General features: G+C 43.1%; 3 protein-coding genes across 4 annotated transcripts; all 3 read left to right on the top strand.

Annotated features, from left to right (window-relative positions):
- Nucleotides 1–222: 222 nt before the first annotated feature.
- Nucleotides 223–5,466, top strand: mob3c (MOB kinase activator 3C). 2 transcript variants are annotated; one of them, XM_029146704.3, is made up of 4 exons: nucleotides 235–1,958; nucleotides 3,243–3,815; nucleotides 4,236–4,438; nucleotides 5,081–5,466. In XM_029146704.3, exons 2-4 carry the CDS (start codon nucleotides 3,398–3,400, stop codon nucleotides 5,108–5,110), a joined length of 651 nt encoding a protein of 216 aa, XP_029002537.1. In that variant the 5' UTR covers nucleotides 235–1,958; nucleotides 3,243–3,397; the 3' UTR covers nucleotides 5,111–5,466. The 2 variants fall into 2 exon arrangements, with proteins under 2 accessions (XP_029002539.1, XP_029002537.1); XM_029146706.3 differs by lacking the exon at nucleotides 5,081–5,466 and having other exon boundaries at nucleotides 223–1,958; nucleotides 3,243–3,811; nucleotides 4,236–4,427.
- Nucleotides 5,467–5,783: 317 nt separating this feature from the next.
- mknk1 (MAPK interacting serine/threonine kinase 1) lies at nucleotides 5,784–11,416 on the top strand. Its single transcript, XM_029148101.3, has 14 exons — nucleotides 5,784–5,922; nucleotides 6,531–6,586; nucleotides 6,976–7,078; nucleotides 7,181–7,279; nucleotides 7,397–7,494; nucleotides 7,609–7,688; nucleotides 7,775–7,848; nucleotides 7,956–8,060; nucleotides 8,133–8,188; nucleotides 8,289–8,384; nucleotides 8,480–8,674; nucleotides 9,265–9,429; nucleotides 9,530–9,573; nucleotides 9,686–11,416. Exons 2-14 carry the CDS (start codon nucleotides 6,533–6,535, stop codon nucleotides 9,903–9,905), a joined length of 1,389 nt encoding a protein of 462 aa, XP_029003934.1. The 5' UTR covers nucleotides 5,784–5,922; nucleotides 6,531–6,532; the 3' UTR covers nucleotides 9,906–11,416.
- A 324-nt stretch (nucleotides 11,417–11,740) lies between these two features.
- LOC114854049 (transmembrane protein 275-like) lies at nucleotides 11,741–13,328 on the top strand. Its single transcript, XM_029148102.3, has 2 exons — nucleotides 11,741–12,066; nucleotides 12,288–13,328. Exon 2 carries the CDS (start codon nucleotides 12,302–12,304, stop codon nucleotides 12,851–12,853), a length of 552 nt encoding a protein of 183 aa, XP_029003935.1. The 5' UTR covers nucleotides 11,741–12,066; nucleotides 12,288–12,301; the 3' UTR covers nucleotides 12,854–13,328.
- The last annotated feature ends 2,830 nt before the right edge of the window (nucleotides 13,329–16,158 follow it).

Here is a 16,158-nt window from a genome sequence, read left to right as displayed (position 1 = left end):
GCCTCAAGATGACTTCTGTGGGCACTGGGCACACAGTAAAGTAAAGTAGCATGATTTACACAGCGCTGTTATCACCCTGTGCTTCATTCAGGACGAAAATGGCTCAGATCCCGTTTAGAGATACTAGTTTGCTTGTACATGTCTGACAGAGCACAGCAGCAAGGCGCTTTACATGTACTCAGGTAGGTTCCGCTTTATTTAATGCATTTTAAATAAACAAGATCTGAGTGCAGAAACCGCACACTTGTAGCTTGATAAAGTGAAGTGACTGAGAACTCAAATCTGGTGGATGATCTTTGCTGCGCATTAGAAAATGTGAAGGACAGATAGAAGATAAAATACCGAGCCTGCAGCAAAGCTGAAGAGCAACAAGTCCACTTCCTGTTATGTCAGTGAGCGTAAATCTGTGTGTTCTACAGACGACCTGTGTAAGTGGGGGCCATTGTTAACCTGGGCCTCCAAGCAAAACTCAACAAGAAAAGTGGCTCATAGTGACAAGAGAGGATGGTTTTGGTTTGAAGACAGAGATTATTATGCTGAGTGATGTAAAAAAGGCCAGACTAGTTTCTCTTCCTCCAGTGTCACATTTCTGAGCAATGACAGTTACGCTAGGAGGAAAAGTAGAGCATAGGGCACCGGCAGGCTGGATGTGTCACACACTTCCTGCGTGTGTCATCACTGTTTACGGTTAGACGTCAAAAGGGGAAGTAGCGAAGAGAGTTTCTCCTGTGGTGGTCATTGTCACATATCATGTTAACCAGTGTGGCACGAGTTTTTACATTTGAATTATACAGAAAGTGCCAACTGATTTTTAACCAGCATATCCACTAAAACCAGCACCACCCGCCATGACTGCTACATGTCAAACAATCTAGTAATTACAATGGCAATAAATGGTTTATTTTGACTTTTTAATTCACTTGCCTGTTTGAACAGTGAGCTGTAGCAGGTCTGCTGATAACGCTTACTCACACGTGCAGTCACAGCGACGCCACGTGGACACATTGGGTCATTGCGATATCATTTTTCACTCTTTTACGCTTCTAGTTTCCTGTGAAATGATAAAATGAAGGGAAGTTCAAATGCATTCAAAATGAAACTGATGTAAAGGTCAACCAAAATCTACACAAATATTCATTCATTATTCATCAGCACCTCATATATGTACATTACATGTATATTGTTTCAAACAAGTCCAACTAAAGTGCTATACCTTTACTTCAGAAGTAATTTACTCAGTTACACAGAGTGGGAGGGTTGTTTATAATTCACCAAATTTCTTTGAGCAATGAGTTATAAGATGACTGCTACAGATCAGTATAGATCATTGATTGTGCCCTGTTTGTTCACTTTTTCAATGTAGATTCTTGTCAGTATTTGCTAGAGCTCGTCTAGTATTTTCTATTTATGGAGTAGCTTGGAGTTCAACTGCTTTAAAAGGCCAAGAATGTAAATGATATGTTATTGAGACCAAAAAAAGAAGAACTCTCACTGCCAGCATGCAGAAATCATTGTGGAATAAATCGGGTTCTTCTGGGTTAAATGTGGTCTAAGAGGAGGGGTTGTTTTCTCAGGACCTTCAGCAGAGGGCAGAACTGGCTGAGAGCCTACAGCATAGAAAAAGAAGGGGAAAAATGGACAAGTGGGAGGGTTGAGTGTGGGTTTGGAAAAAAACCTCTTCAGGCTGGTCTCTGTCAGTTTATAGGCCCTCCGTACACACACACACACACACACCCACACACATGAAGGGCAGCAGCAGGCCCCAGTACACAAAGTCAGGATGTGACATCACATACAGGAAGAGGAGCCAAACAAGTTTTTCCCCATCCACCGTGTTGTGTGTGAGCTGAAGGGAGCTGGAAGCTCTGCGGCTGTCGCTGACTGACACGCGGAGGAGCCGGAGCGAGCCCAGCTCCAGAGGGAGTTTCAATTCATGTCTGCTGTGGGACTTCAGCCAGGTACATTGTTTTTCCATTCTCTAATCTCTCATTGTCGATTCTTTCCCAGACTCTTTGCACTGGTTCGGATCTGCAGTGTCTTCACTAGCAATTGTTTTCTTTCCTATGTTTGTGTCTGGACTAGTCTGCGATCAGTGGCAAATTCCAGATAAACCACTTTGCCCACGACAGTGTGTGATCAGATATGCTGAGCTGTTGAGACATGCAGGGATTCAGAAGGCAGCCAAGCTGAAGTGACTGTCCCACATGTCACATTTAGGGTGAATCCGTGTTTTCAGCGCTGAGAGACACCACGTTTGTCCAGAGCTGTTCGAGGAGTGAGTGAAGCTTTGTGGCCGCGAGTCTTCCCTCAGAACCCCCTTTGTTTATTGCGCCACCCCATGACCACGTATTCATGTTCCCCCAGTGGTGAGTTTTGAATCAAGGCAGATGCACCGTGAAACCTAGTGGAAAGTACCCTCTGTCAAACTGCTGTTTAGCAGTTTAAAGTACCACGTTTCACCCAAAGCCACTAGAAAAAGCACAAACTTTACATTAATGGACCTGCCAAGAGTGTGCGGGTTGTGATTTTGCTCAGCAAGTCCCTCAGGCAACTAATGTGTCGGACTTCTACGTGAGTCCGATGCTTCAAAATGGGGCTCAGGACACAAAGGCGGATATACTGAAGTGTCATGTTGCAACCACAGTCACTTGAATGTGACTTCACTGTCAATATGTGGAAGCAACATGTGGCCCACGCTCCACAGGACTGAGCGTCACCAGCGTGACATCCCAGAACAGTCACGATTCAGTGACATCAACATCGGATTTCTACTAAACTCTGGAATTTTTTCCCCCAACTTTGTTAATATTAAAAAGCAAACAATGAGGCAATGCTTCTAATCAGAGTTTAATATGTCAGATGGTTTGTCGCTTTCAGAAAAAATGCCACATTTTCCAGAAGGGAAACCAACAGTCTGCATTTCTACTCAGTTGTTATGTTCACTTGCACTGTTTTTCTGTGGTAGTTACTAACTTTATACTCACAGGATGTCAATAAAAGCCATAGTGCTGTGTTTGAGAACAAAAAGACCCAAAACACACTTTTATCCGTAGCAAGGCACAGCGTGACCTTCCTTTTTCATTTCTATCACTATTAAGTCACTTTTTATCAATGGATGCCACAGAGAATCTTATCACAAGGTCATTTGGTCCAACAGCCTAACAGTCTAACCTCCTCGTGAAACCTTGCAGTTGTTATGGCAGATGTAATGTTTTCTCAAGTGACTTCTCTTGTGTTCACAGCTCACTCCGGCCTTCTCCCTGCAATCTTTACATGACAGACGCCGCCCCCCGGTGACCCGCCCCGGTTCCTTCTCTCCGGAAAGGTCACGCGTATCAGGCTCAGAACTGACTATTATTCCCGGAGAGGTCATTCTCCTCTTATCTCAGCTGAGTCGATGGCGTTGTGTCTTGGACAAGTGTTCAGCAAAGACAAAACGTTCAGGCCACGCAAGCGCTTTGAGCCGGGCACCCAGCGTTTTGAACTCTACAAGAAGGCCCAGGCCTCGCTCAAGTCGGGTTTGGACCTGAGGAAGGTGGTCCAGCTGCCGGAGGGAGAGAGCATCAACGACTGGATCGCTGTTCATGTGGTGGATTTCTTTAACAGGATCAATCTGATCTATGGCACGGTGAGCGAGTACTGTACCGAGCGCACGTGTCCCATCATGTCGGGCGGCCTGAGGTACGAGTACAGGTGGCAGGACGGGCACGGCTACAAGAAGCCCACCAAGCTGCCCGCCCTGAAGTACATGAACCTGCTCATGGACTGGATAGAGTCGCTCATCAATAACGAAGACATCTTCCCCACCAGAGTAGGTGTGTGTGAGGAGTCTAGAAATGCAGATACTTTGTGTTTATCCTAATCTGTGAGCGCTGCCTGCACTGCTACACTGTGGTGCAGCCAGAGTGCAGTGCTGCTCTTTATTAGCTCTCACACACGATGACAAGTTCAAGCAGAGGTTAATTAAACACTACATTTGACATTTAGAGGAGTCAGAGCAGGTCAAGGTGGTATTTTATTAACATTTACTGGAGGTGACCATTTCATAGATCAGAGCACAGTGATGATACAGTGATGGTGGAGGCAGCACAGAAAGCAGAACAGTCTCTCTGTGTGGGCTGGGAAGTGTTTGATTTGCTTGTGGGAAAGTTTTTTTCTCATCCATAGACATGCGAAAATGATGACATAGTCACAGCTGATGAGTAAGTAATGCTCTCTTGCCTTCTTCACACCAGGTGTACCTTTCCCCAAGAACTTCCAGCAGGTGTGCAAGAAGATCTTGAGTCGTCTCTTCAGGGTGTTTGTGCACGTTTACATCCATCACTTTGACAGCGTCTGCAGCATGGGCGCAGAGGCCCACATCAATACCTGCTACAAACACTACTACTACTTCATCTCAGAGTTCAACCTCATTGATCACTCGGAACTACAGCCCCTGGTGAGACGAATGCATGATCTCAGATATGTGACGATAAAGCGGTGGAGCAGGGGAGAGCGAGTAAGATGGATGTGTTGGGTTGTGGGGAGCGCTCCCATAACTGTCAGTGTAGCAGGAAACATCACCCATCCTGTTCTTTATAATCTTGTTGTGCCTGATGCTCTGCGTGGTTGAGTTTCATCTTCTTGTCAGTGTGTTCTCCCTGCTGGAGCTCACACAAAGGAAATAATAATAATCACCTTTATGTCTACTGAACACAGGCCACATGCTCACAGCATTTTGCATTTATTTTCCACAGTAACTTTGTTTTATCGCCAATTTCTCACATATGAGATGTGTGTAGTCTAATCAGTGCTGCTGTTTTCATATTACATATGAGTAAATGGAAAACATGGCTCATGTCATTATGTTTCAATATAATCAGTATACTGTAGGGCTTCAGTTTCCATCACTACGGACCCTGGCTGTGTAATTCCACCTCAAACTGAAATTGGTGTGATTAACACATGTTTGAACAGCAGATTTGTGCTGTATGGTCTTGGCTTTACTACCATGAAAAATGATCTTGCAATCTATGATTTCTGTTTAAGTACACTATAACTTTGACATACTAAATAAATGTTTTATTGACTTTTATTGCAGAAAGAGATGACAGAGAAGATATGCAATTGAACACCCCATGTGAACCACACGGCGAAGTCTGGTCTTATCTTCTTATCTGAGCCTTTGAGCAAACGTCAGTTTTCAAGTTAAATTCCCACACAGGTGGGAAAGTCCAGTAACTGACCACAATTTTCACATCACTGCACCTTCATTTCTACCTACAGTACACTCATTCTGGTGCTCTCATGATTACACACTTTGTGTAGTTTTATTATACTACATGTATTCATGTTTTCTCTGTTTCTGTCTATTAATGTTTGACCTGTATAGATTTTTGTATACAGTGCTGAGATTTTTAAAGAATGAAACTGTATATATATTTTTATTTTAAACTTGTTTTTAAATATATAAATTTTCCAAAGAAATACTGTGTTTTCTTAATATTAAATGCAATGCACATTGAAAAGTGTGCCCAATAATGTATAATGCCTGATTTGATTACTGAATTAATAATAAATAGACAAAAATATACAGTCAGTTTCAGGCCGAATGCAACTTCACAAAATATGGTATGCTTTTTTAACTTTTAAAATAAAAGTTAAAATAAAGCAAAATTTTTAAAAAAATCTACTGGGGTGTGGTGGGTGGTCAATCGAGTGACGTAACAGTGACACGTCTGTACACGCGCCCTGCATACCACCAGCTGACCAATCACAGAAAGAGTTATGGACCAGGGGGTGGAGCAAACGTCTGTTGTCTGCGCTTTCCCGCCGTGTACGTCACTTTCCCTGAGTGATGGATTTCAGCTAGCGATGGACGCTTACATCAGCTGTCAGAGGCTGTGATAGAAGGGATCTAACTGGTTTGGACACAGCGCCAAGGTTGGAAGACTTTATTGCATTAGTTGTTTAACGCTACTTGACTGATCGAAATATAGATTAACGAGTTGTACGACGTCGTTGTGGCGAGCTAAATGTAGACCCTAGCTATGTAGCTAGCTGAGCTAACAACAGCTGACTATAGGTTTTGAAATGATCGCTGCTTTTTGTGTGTTCCTCTTCTCCATAACGGTGTCTAGATTTTTGCCGTAACATTTTTTAATGCGTTGTTTCGCTATTCTTTGCTAAAGGTAACTACTTGTCTTTGGAAGACACAGCAGTAAGATAATCTGTTATCACGTTCAGCTACGTAGGACTACTGTAATGTGACTAAATGTATCTACCTATTTGCCTGGGTTTCCTTCACAGCTTTGCAGTAGCATTGCCTAGTATAGCATTACCTAGCATCGACTTAACGTTGATTAAGTCCATGGGTCATTGGTCGTTATTGTATTAAAAGGACATCCAATATAAAACTGCAAGCATAAAGTAAAAAGACAGCACCAGAGGTAGATAGTCGTTTAGTGGCTTTGATTGGTTTTATAGACTGTTTTGTACGTGCATGTGTCTGCAAAGGCAATTTGCTAACTTTGCCTTTGTGATATTTTCAGTTATGGTGAGAGACAGCATGATGACAGAACTGCAAGCCTTCCAACCCTCTCTCCAGGTAGGAGGTGACCCTATGGTCCAAATAGGCCTGACTGTAATGAAACTGTCAGTTAATTCACAGTGAAGCAGAGGTTTCATTGCCATCCATGAGTCATGTGCTATACCTAGTTGTGTAAATGTTTCTGGTAATGTCCAGGCTGTGTTAAGGCTTGTCCCTCTAGTTCCTGAATTCACATCACACCATTTTTTGCAAGTTGACAAAGAGGAAGATAACACGATTCTAATAGTACTGTAGTTTTATGACCAAAAATTGAAACCTTTAACACCGAAAAGAGAGTGGTACAATTATGTATTCTATCTCATGCCTTCTCTGCTGCTGCAGCACCTGATGTTTCTGGCACATTTCCTCCCTCTTTTCTCCTCCCATGTGACCACCTTCTGTTACAGGGGAAATCCCTGGCTTTGGGCCAAGCAGCGCAAAGCTGTAGAGGAATTCAGGAGAATGGGGTTGTGTCAGAGGACAGACAGCATTTATTCCCAGGCCTATCAGGTAATATAGAATTATTCTCTATAGTGCTTGTAACATCTGTATCACCATAATCCGAAGTGCTGTATTTGGCCTGCGTATGGATTCTTCTTTGATCTCCTCCAGAGATCGAGAAAAGCCAGCCAGTGAACATTCCTGATGCAGCTAAAAGAAAGAAAAAGAAACGAACTAGAGCAACAGACAGCTTCACTGGCACCTTTGATGGTTTGTACTTGAATTATGTAAAATATAAAACCAACTAAATAAAAATTAATTATATAACAATTAAGTTATTAACTACCTGTTAGACACCTGACATACACTCTTGTTGACTTTTTTCAGACCTCTACAAGCTGACGGATGAGGTGCTTGGTCAGGGAGCGTACGCTAAAGTTCAAGGATGCATCAGCCTGCAGAATGGACAGGAGTTTGCTGTAAAGGTAAGTGAAAATATTTACTTTGTGGTCACACTTTACTCAGTATAGTTTGTTTGTAGACCAATAGTTGCCTAATATTTAGGCAACTGAATATGCTGTTTGCTTTGGTTATTGAAGATAATTGAAAAGAGTGCGGGACACAGTCGCAGTAGAGTGTTTCGAGAAGTGGAGACGCTTTATCAGTGTCAAGGAAACAAGTGAGTACATATTACCTTGAACAAATCAAATTTGAAAACGTTGCAGAATGACCCAATTCTAAGTCATTTAATATATTTGGTTTCAGCAATATACTGGAACTGATCCAGTTCTTTGAAGACAGCACCTGCTTTTACTTGGTGTTTGAAAAATTGCGTGGTGGTAAGTATAAAGAAATGGTCCAGCTTCTATTTTAAATAACTTACCAGCACTTTAAATAACATAATTCACTTTGCTTCGGGTACAGTAATTCTCTTATCCTCCATCAGGCTCCATTCTTACACATATCCAAAACCGTAAGCATTTTGATGAGTTGGAGGCCAGTAAGGTTGTCCGGGATATTGCCCAAGCTCTGGACTTTCTACACACTAAAGGTAGGAAGTTGTTCCTTTAACCATCCTAACAAAGTCCCTTTTTTGTCTTGGTAACAATGTAATTCTCTGCAGGCATTGCCCATCGAGACCTTAAGCTGGAGAACATCCTCTGTGAATACACAGATCGGGTAAGTGGCTATTCATTGACAGGAAGCATTTTGAAGGCATTATTCTTGAAGCTATAGACCATCACAGCTTAATGAGACATTGTTTAATTCTCCTACACAGGTGTCACCAGTAAAGATCTGTGATTTTGACTTGGGAAGTGGAGTGAAGCTCAGCAGTGCCTGTACACCCATAACTACACCAGAGCTCACAACACCGGTAACTATTTAATAGCACAGGCACACAAATAAAACCATAGTAAAAGGTGTTTGTTGTTATTTTCTGTTCATGTGTATTTAAATGGCCTCTCTTAGTGCGGCTCGGCTGAGTACATGGCTCCAGAGGTGGTAGAGGTGTTTACAGATGAGGCCTCCTTCTACGACAAGCGTTGTGACCTCTGGAGTCTTGGAGTCATCCTCTACATCCTGCTCAGTGGAAGCCCTCCTTTCACAGGTCACTGCGGCAGTGACTGTGGCTGGGACCGTGGGGAAACCTGCAGAACCTGTCAGGTACTCGCACCCTGTCAGCCCCTGCATTCCTTTGTTGTAGTGTTCATTAGATTGTTTTTTACTTTGTTTACTTCCCTAGTCACCAGTCTGGCACCAGAGCTGTGATTACAATGGCATACATACTGTACATCCGCTGAAGTAAATTAATCTAATCTAATTAATCTGGTCTTTTACAATAATATGATACTTTGATTATAATAATGTATAGATTAATGAAAAGCAGAAAAGAGATAACTGCTTGGGAGCTTTTTAGAAGGTTACATATGCTAAAGTCATTTCCTGTCTGGTATATCAGCTATAAATAACCAGCAACAGTTGTTCAAGAGTAATCATAGTTATGGGCTCACTACTTCACTACATCATATCTAATTCAAGTTCATGTATTCAGTTTTAGGTATGAGCAGGTTTCTTCTGTCCGTGTGTGTTATTGTCCTCGGGTTTAAGAAAGGCAACAATCACTGAATCTAGTTTAGTCATGGTGACACATTTACCGATACTTCATAGTCAAACATTTTCAGATTTTCACTTTTTTTGTGGAGCATGTTGCTGCTGTTTTATGTCAGAGGATTTGTGTACTTGCATTCTCTCAGAGTCACCTGTTTGAGAGCATCCAGCAGGGGAAGTATGAGTTTACAGACAAGGACTGGGCTCACATCACAGATGGGGCCAAGGATCTCATATCCAAACTGCTGGTGCGAGATGCCACCCTGCGCCTCAGTGCTGCTCAGGTCCTCAAGCATCCTTGGGTGCAGGGGGTGGGTGTCATCATCATCACTACTGGAACAACTGATTTATTTTCTAAAAAATCTTTTAAAGGTGGGATTTTATTGTAATGTATTTATTTTTGTTCCACAGAATGCTCCTGAAAGAGGTCTTCCAACTCCTCATGTTCTACAGAGGTGTGTTTGTGTGTGTGACCGCCTGCAGATTTATGGCATTTTCTGGAACTGCGTGGACTGTATAAGTTGGTTAAAAGCCATTCTTTCAATCATTTCTCGTCTTCGTTTTTAGAAACAGCAGCACCAAAGACCTGACCCAGTTTGCAGCAGAAGCCATTGCCTTTAACCGGCAGCTATCTCAGCACGACGAGCAACAGCAGGACGTTGGCGCCATAGTTTGCTCCATGCGGCTTTCTCCTCCTTCCAACTCTAGACTGGCCCGCAGACGGGCGCAGTCCAACGCGCTGCGCACCAGGGACTTCGCACCCACTTCAGACGACTTTGCAGCCTGAAGGGCCAGTTCAAGGTCTCTTGTCACGGCCTCTGTCTGATTTAAGCCTCAATCCACACAGTATCAGACGGGACTGACTGGTCCTGGTGTTAAAGCTCTTCCCTATGGTCAGTAATCTTACCACCTAGAGAGTCTGAGCACCAGGGGACAGTTAATCTTTCTCTACCACTTATTAATTGAAAACATTGTTGAAACTCCTGAGAAATTGTCAAGGACTTTTTTTTAACCCTGTTTGAATTATAAACTATTTATTTATGATGACCCCAAAACTAATACTGCTTTTTATGGCAGCAGTTTACAGTCAGAACATAGACCCCCCCAACACTTGTACTGTCTTAATACAGTTATATTTTTTAATACATTTTATTTTAAATGTTGTCCAATTGTTTTTATTTAAATTCTGCTAATTATTGCTCAGTGGAGAAAAGGGATGAGATGTTCTTTATTTTTGAAGCATGTAATTGTTGTGTGTGGATGTATGTGGTTGAAATGATAAATAATGGACTTGATGTTTTTAAGAAATTCTTTATTTTACCTACATGTTTAAGTTATATTAAGTTCTCTTCTAGTATTTTTTTAATAGCCACACTAGCTACCTGTAGCACTGATGTACTTTAGAATACGTGAGTTAACCCAGTATGGTGTTGTCCTGCACACCAGCAGTTTGGTCCGACATGAGCCTGACGCCTAAAACAACATTGTCTTTTTAAGATTTTTCTTTTTACCTCATGCTCTTTTTTTTATTTTTTTAGATTTTGCACCAAATCGTCTCAGATTTTTGTACTTTACAGCTGCAACACCATCCCAAAAACATTGTCTTAGTGTTTATTTGTCTTATTGAAATGATACAGTATCTTTTTGGGTTTTCAGTGATGAATAACCTAAACTTAGTTTTACATATTGTACTGAATGAGCCTACAGTGGGGCATTGTGAGTAATGTAGTGTGGTGTAAAAGTGAGGTGGAGGATTTTATATTTGGTTTGAAGGGATTTATTTTTTCTACTGTTTGTATTTTGTGTTTTTGGTTCTGCGAGTGTGCCTGAGCACAGAATGATGGATTTCCTACACAAAGACTTTGCTCCATCAAGTTGCTGTTGTTTATTTTCTGCTTCTGAGCCCTTTCGTAGGCAATACTTCACATTTCCCTTCAGTCATTGATGAAAATGGGAATGGTGTAATGCTCCCTCCCCCCCTAACTGTGTTAACTTTATGTGTTGCCCACGAAATGGCATGTCCCTTGATTTCACACTGTTGCCATGGACACCGAAATCCCTATAGCAACTAAGGGCCTTCGTAGGCTAGTGGGAATTGACAGAGATTGCTCAGAGTGAATACACACATGAGGAAACAACCATTTGCTAAGTTAAAGCTCTCTCACTCTCGTCAGCTTGTAATGGCATCAAATGAGATACAGTAATTGATATGCAATTATGCAGCCCCACTGACGAAGCTCTTGTAGAGCATATTTTCACTGGAATGCTGTGATCTCAATAAAACATCCTTTATATGGACTTCATGTTTTGTTTTTTTCTGGGTGCTTTATGTATTGCTGTAATTCCAGATCGGGTTCAGACTTAATAACCAACCGTGGTGTGATTGTAAAGCTTTCATTCAGTGATTTAGTGATAGTCACACCGGAGGCTGAGAGGATGGAGGAGAGGCAGGAAGAGGGCGTGATTAACCTGCCCACACACTGATGTGAGATAGCATCATTCTGACAAAGGCTGTGTCCATGCTGACTACCCCTTAAAAACAAGACGCAGGAGACGCCTGTAGAGCTTCAGGCTGCACACCAACAAAGCTTTTAGGATCAAGGCTCAGGTAATAAAATGTAAATCTTAGGTTTAAATTAATACTTTACTTACTTTATTTTGGTGAATATGTGCGTCCGTACTGCTTAATGTATTGTGTTTTTTTAGATATGTACTCTATGCAGTAGAAGCTGTTGATAGGCCCAGTTTGATTAGACTGATTGTTTCCGAGCTCTACAGCGCCCCCCAGCGGCTCCTTCCACATTATAACGAGCTGCGTGTGGTCGGCGCGGCGCAGTTCACCCACCTGCGGAGGAGGAGAGCTCCACCAGCTCCGCCGCTGCACATCATGAGGGGCGCATCGCAGAACAAGGACAAAACACCGAGCTGGACTGAGCATCTGGTCTGAGGTGGGTGACAGAGTTGATCAAGTCCTTTTAATGTGACTCAATGCGTCAGTATGCATGTGGAGAATGCTAATGCCTTTAGTTAAGGTGCGTTTAATAAAAGTGTAAGTTTACAGTAGCTGAAACTTTGTAAATGACTTAAATCAAATATTTGCCTTGCTTTAAAAACTTGACTTCAGTGAGCATTCGATCACCTGATCTCCAGCCTCTCCGTGTCTCGCCAGGCTTCCAGTGAGACATGGTGCTGGCGGAGAGATGCTCGCGGGCCCCGGCCCCGGTGCAGCGCGCCCCGCGGCGCCAGAGCCTGCCTTCTCCCGCCCTGTGCTGCGCCTGTGGCCTGTGCATCCTGCTGGCTGGCGTCAACATCACGCTGGTGGGGGCCTTCGCCTTCGGCACCTTCATGCCCGCCGGGAACCCGCCCATCGTCATCGGACCCCTGCTCCTGTTGGTGGCCCTGGCTTTCTTCACGGCTTGCTGCGTGGTCAGCAGGAGGCCCCCGGCCCACCTGCCCCGCGAGGCCAAGGCGGGTGAGAAGTGGGGGCTGATGCGGATGGGGACGGCGGCGTTTGAGATGGAGACCAGCGAGCACACGCTGCAGGACACCACGGCCGTCCAGCTCAGCCCCACCAACTCCCCCAGCTCCTCCCAGAAGTCCAGCTGCAGCCACAGGGGCTGCGAGCAGCCGGCTCCAGAGCCGCCTGACAAAGGCGATGACCCCGCCGTGACCTCTGACAGCAACGGGGAGGCGTTCACACAGATGCTGCCTGTTTACAGCTCCTCCTCCACGTAGCCTGGGGCGTCTCCTGCAGCCTGGCTCATCGTTCGGTCACAGCCTGACGGGATGTGCCAAAGTCAGTAGCTTCTGTATATATGATGATGTATATAAGAACAGAGCAACGACTATAAGTGCCTGTGTGGGTTCTTGTCGTGTTAAACGTCCTTTTGGGGCAGATTATCCTGCATTTGTGTCCCATGGATCGACTGTTGTTAGTGCTCGTCACCTACAGTAATACAGTGACGAGTGTCTGTCCAAGCTTTTGTGAATCATAAAAGCTGTTCCCGAGCGAAGCTGCTGAATCTCAGCCACAGTTTTTCAAACACTTTGACAGAGCTGTTGTTATCCTCATTGCTTGTATCTGTGTGTAACAGGTGTTTTACCCTCAATGTATGTGTCATATGTGGTGGTGCCGTGATTACAGCTGCTCCAGATGTTCATAGGCTGATAGGATTTATAAATAAAGTTTTAAGGTGTGTTTTTGCTCTGATGAATTGAACCATATTAATGATGCGACGGCGCTCGGCTCACATAGACGAGAGCTCCTGTAACTGGTTATCTGAGAAGCCAGCAGTGTCAGTGCAAACAGCTCCTCCTGGTCACGCTGCCCATCGCTTGGCGTGTGACCCAACAGCTGCTCACAAACGCAGCATCGCTGTTTACTCTGCATCACACATCCGCCGTCCACAAACACAGCAGGACGCGGCGTGATCCCGGCCCGCGGCGCGGCCGCTGAGGAGATAAGAGCCTCTCCCCGTCACCGCGCTGGGTCTGTGTGTGGATCGTCCCCGTGAATGGCTGCGGACAGACGGCGTGGGTGTCTGTAGCTATCCAGTGACTCACAACTGTGACTGCTAGTGTTTTTGTAGCAAAGACGATGTCTTAGCAACCTGAAAATATTCAGCCAAACTGGTAACGAGGTCACGTTGTTCTGAAGGACGGCACCGTCAGGTTCATTTAGTGCACGGCTGCCTTCAGCTCTGTGCAGGTCACTATAGCAAACCCATCCCTGCACTGGCAATGTTCCTCTATGTCCATGCCGCTTTGCCATTGGATTATTTACTCCCATGTTGTCTATAAAACCACTTAATGATTAACAGCTGATACAAACAGTCCAATACAATAATACAGCATACTGTGCAGTATTATATAGTCCATAATAACAGTGGCACCTTTGTACGACATTGTTTAATAAAAAACAGTATTTACACACAATGGACATCCTGTGTAAAATCAGCTGAGGTGGATGATAAACAGCGTCCAGTTGTGCTGCAGCTGTGTTTATGGACCTTCTCACATCATTATCCATCTCAATAGTTGCTCTCTTTTAGTTGCTGCTGCAAGAAACTGAGTCACATGTCATCAGCACAAACTCTTGTTTTTTGGGGACACATCAGAACCCACAAACGTGTGAAACCACCGCAGAGTCTACCTTTCAGTAATATTAGAATAATGCTATGGGCCATTAGTTTTTGTTGGCAGTATTTCTTTATGCTGGTTTTGTGCTCTGACATCATGAAACTCACTATTCACAACAAGAACCACGCAGACGATCTGTTCTCACCTCAACCTCACCGACCCAAAAGATAACACCTGCCATTTTTGTCAGCGTAGTGTGTTAGTTCACCAAATTAAGCCTTGTAAAAAGGTGTCTGCACTCAGAAAAGGAAATGTCTTGGAAACATGAATTCAATTTGTCATAAAAGGAAAAAAGTCACATTGGTCTGAGTGATGCCAGAACAAAATGCATTTACAAAACATGTACAGGAAAGAGATTGTGTCTCGTCTCTTATATTCCTGCTAAAGATGTCATTATCTCTTGAATCTCTTTCAGCATATTGAAGCCACATCATTGTGACACTCTTCACATTAATTATTGTCTGATTCTCCAAATATTACTGTCTGCAAAAACAGGCTTTAATAATTGCTAAAGACATGTAATAGCTGTAATTTGCACATCAATCTTTATTTGATGCCAACCCACTCATTAAAGTAATGATTCGTAATTATGATAATGTTGATGGTAAGACTCACAATCACGTAGGAGTCAGTGAAAGCTGAATGATTCACAAAAGGCTGCAGCGGAGTCTAGGCTGATGCACATCGCTGCCCTTAGAAACAGGAACTTGTTTAGTGTGCGTGCCACGATTGGAGCTATGCTTCAATAAATGATCATTGGTTTTATTATTTGATCCAACCACAGAATCATCAGGCTGCAGCCGTTTATGGTCGTTTTGATGTTTTAATGTGGCCACTTTATGAATCCAGCAGTCATAAATCTTGATGATTAATCATATTTGTATTATATTTTATTTTATTAACCTGAATAAAAATCAATATCTGACTGTTTTTATCTCTATTTAATTTTATTTGGACTCATTTAAGAGTCTTCAATCTTGTATTTGAGCACTAGGGGGCAGTATCTCCTTTCACACTGTGTGCCTGAATTAGGTGCCTGGAGAACTTTGTTTTATTTGGGGTTTGGTTTTATTATATTAAATGTAATGCAATTAAAATATTTCAAAAAATGAGGAAGTAGTAACTTAAAAGCATGTTTCATATTCTGCCTTGTAAAGACAACTTGGGGCTCAAGAAAACAGCCACACTATGTGCTGTGGATGCGCCGACTATTATTTTTTTAACACTGCCTTAATTGAAGCCAGGGGGTCCTTGGTTTAGAATGATTGGAGCTCACTGGAGAAGGTTGTGTGTCATGGACTAAAGGTAAAAACCTAAATGAAACTTTAAAAAGTGTGAATCATTTAATGATCCACATTACATACATTCGTCAAATACGTTTTATTCTTATACTTCTATGTACATGACCATAATGTGAATTAAAATGTAAAATTCTTAAATGACTTCAAGTGAAATAATGAAATATTAATAGGATAAAATAACTGTTGGAAATTATATGATGTGTAGTATTCCATTATGATGGTAGTGTTCTGTCCTCTCTGTCAGAGGACATGGGCCTTGAATGCATCATGGGGGCCTCGTCCTCGTCCCTGCAGCTCGCTGGGTTTCGGTGGGATGCAGTGTTCGTCCTGCGGCTCTGAACCGTCGCCGGTCGGTCCGTGAACCGCCTCCTCACACGCACATTTCCCAAAGGTAATACACCACACTCCCAGCTAAATAGACACTAGAACAATAGCAAGGTTACAGTGTCTTTGACCTCCCTTGTGAACAGAATCATCACCAGGTGAGTGACCCATGTGTTTCATACACATTTCCGTTCAGGTGGAACCAGCGCTTAATATCTCACCTCTTCAAATGAAGTGCTAATTTTATCCTTCTTTCCAGTTTTGCAGTGTCCCTCC

This window comes from Betta splendens, chromosome 4 (genome assembly GCF_900634795.4).
Source record: "Betta splendens chromosome 4, fBetSpl5.4, whole genome shotgun sequence".
Lineage (NCBI taxonomy): Eukaryota > Metazoa > Chordata > Actinopteri > Anabantiformes > Osphronemidae > Betta > Betta splendens.
Note: the sequence above shows the minus strand (reverse complement) of the source record. Positions and strands in the feature narration are given on the sequence as shown.

Coding starts and splice junctions, on each gene's coding strand:
- mob3c (XM_029146704.3), top strand. CDS start 3,398: ATGGCGTTGTGTCTTGGACAAGTGTTCAGCAAAGACAAAACGTTCAGG. Junction 3,816..4,235: donor CATCTTCCCCACCAGAGTAG/GTGTGTGTGAGG, acceptor TCTTCACACCAG/GTGTACCTTTCCCCAAGAAC. Junction 4,439..5,080: donor ACTCGGAACTACAGCCCCTG/GTGAGACGAATG, acceptor CTTTTATTGCAG/AAAGAGATGACAGAGAAGAT.
- mknk1 (XM_029148101.3), top strand. CDS start 6,533: ATGGTGAGAGACAGCATGATGACAGAACTGCAAGCCTTCCAACCCTCT. Junction 8,061..8,132: donor GGACTTTCTACACACTAAAG/GTAGGAAGTTGT, acceptor AATTCTCTGCAG/GCATTGCCCATCGAGACCTT. Junction 8,675..9,264: donor AAACCTGCAGAACCTGTCAG/GTACTCGCACCC, acceptor GCATTCTCTCAG/AGTCACCTGTTTGAGAGCAT.
- LOC114854049 (XM_029148102.3), top strand. CDS start 12,302: ATGGTGCTGGCGGAGAGATGCTCGCGGGCCCCGGCCCCGGTGCAGCGC.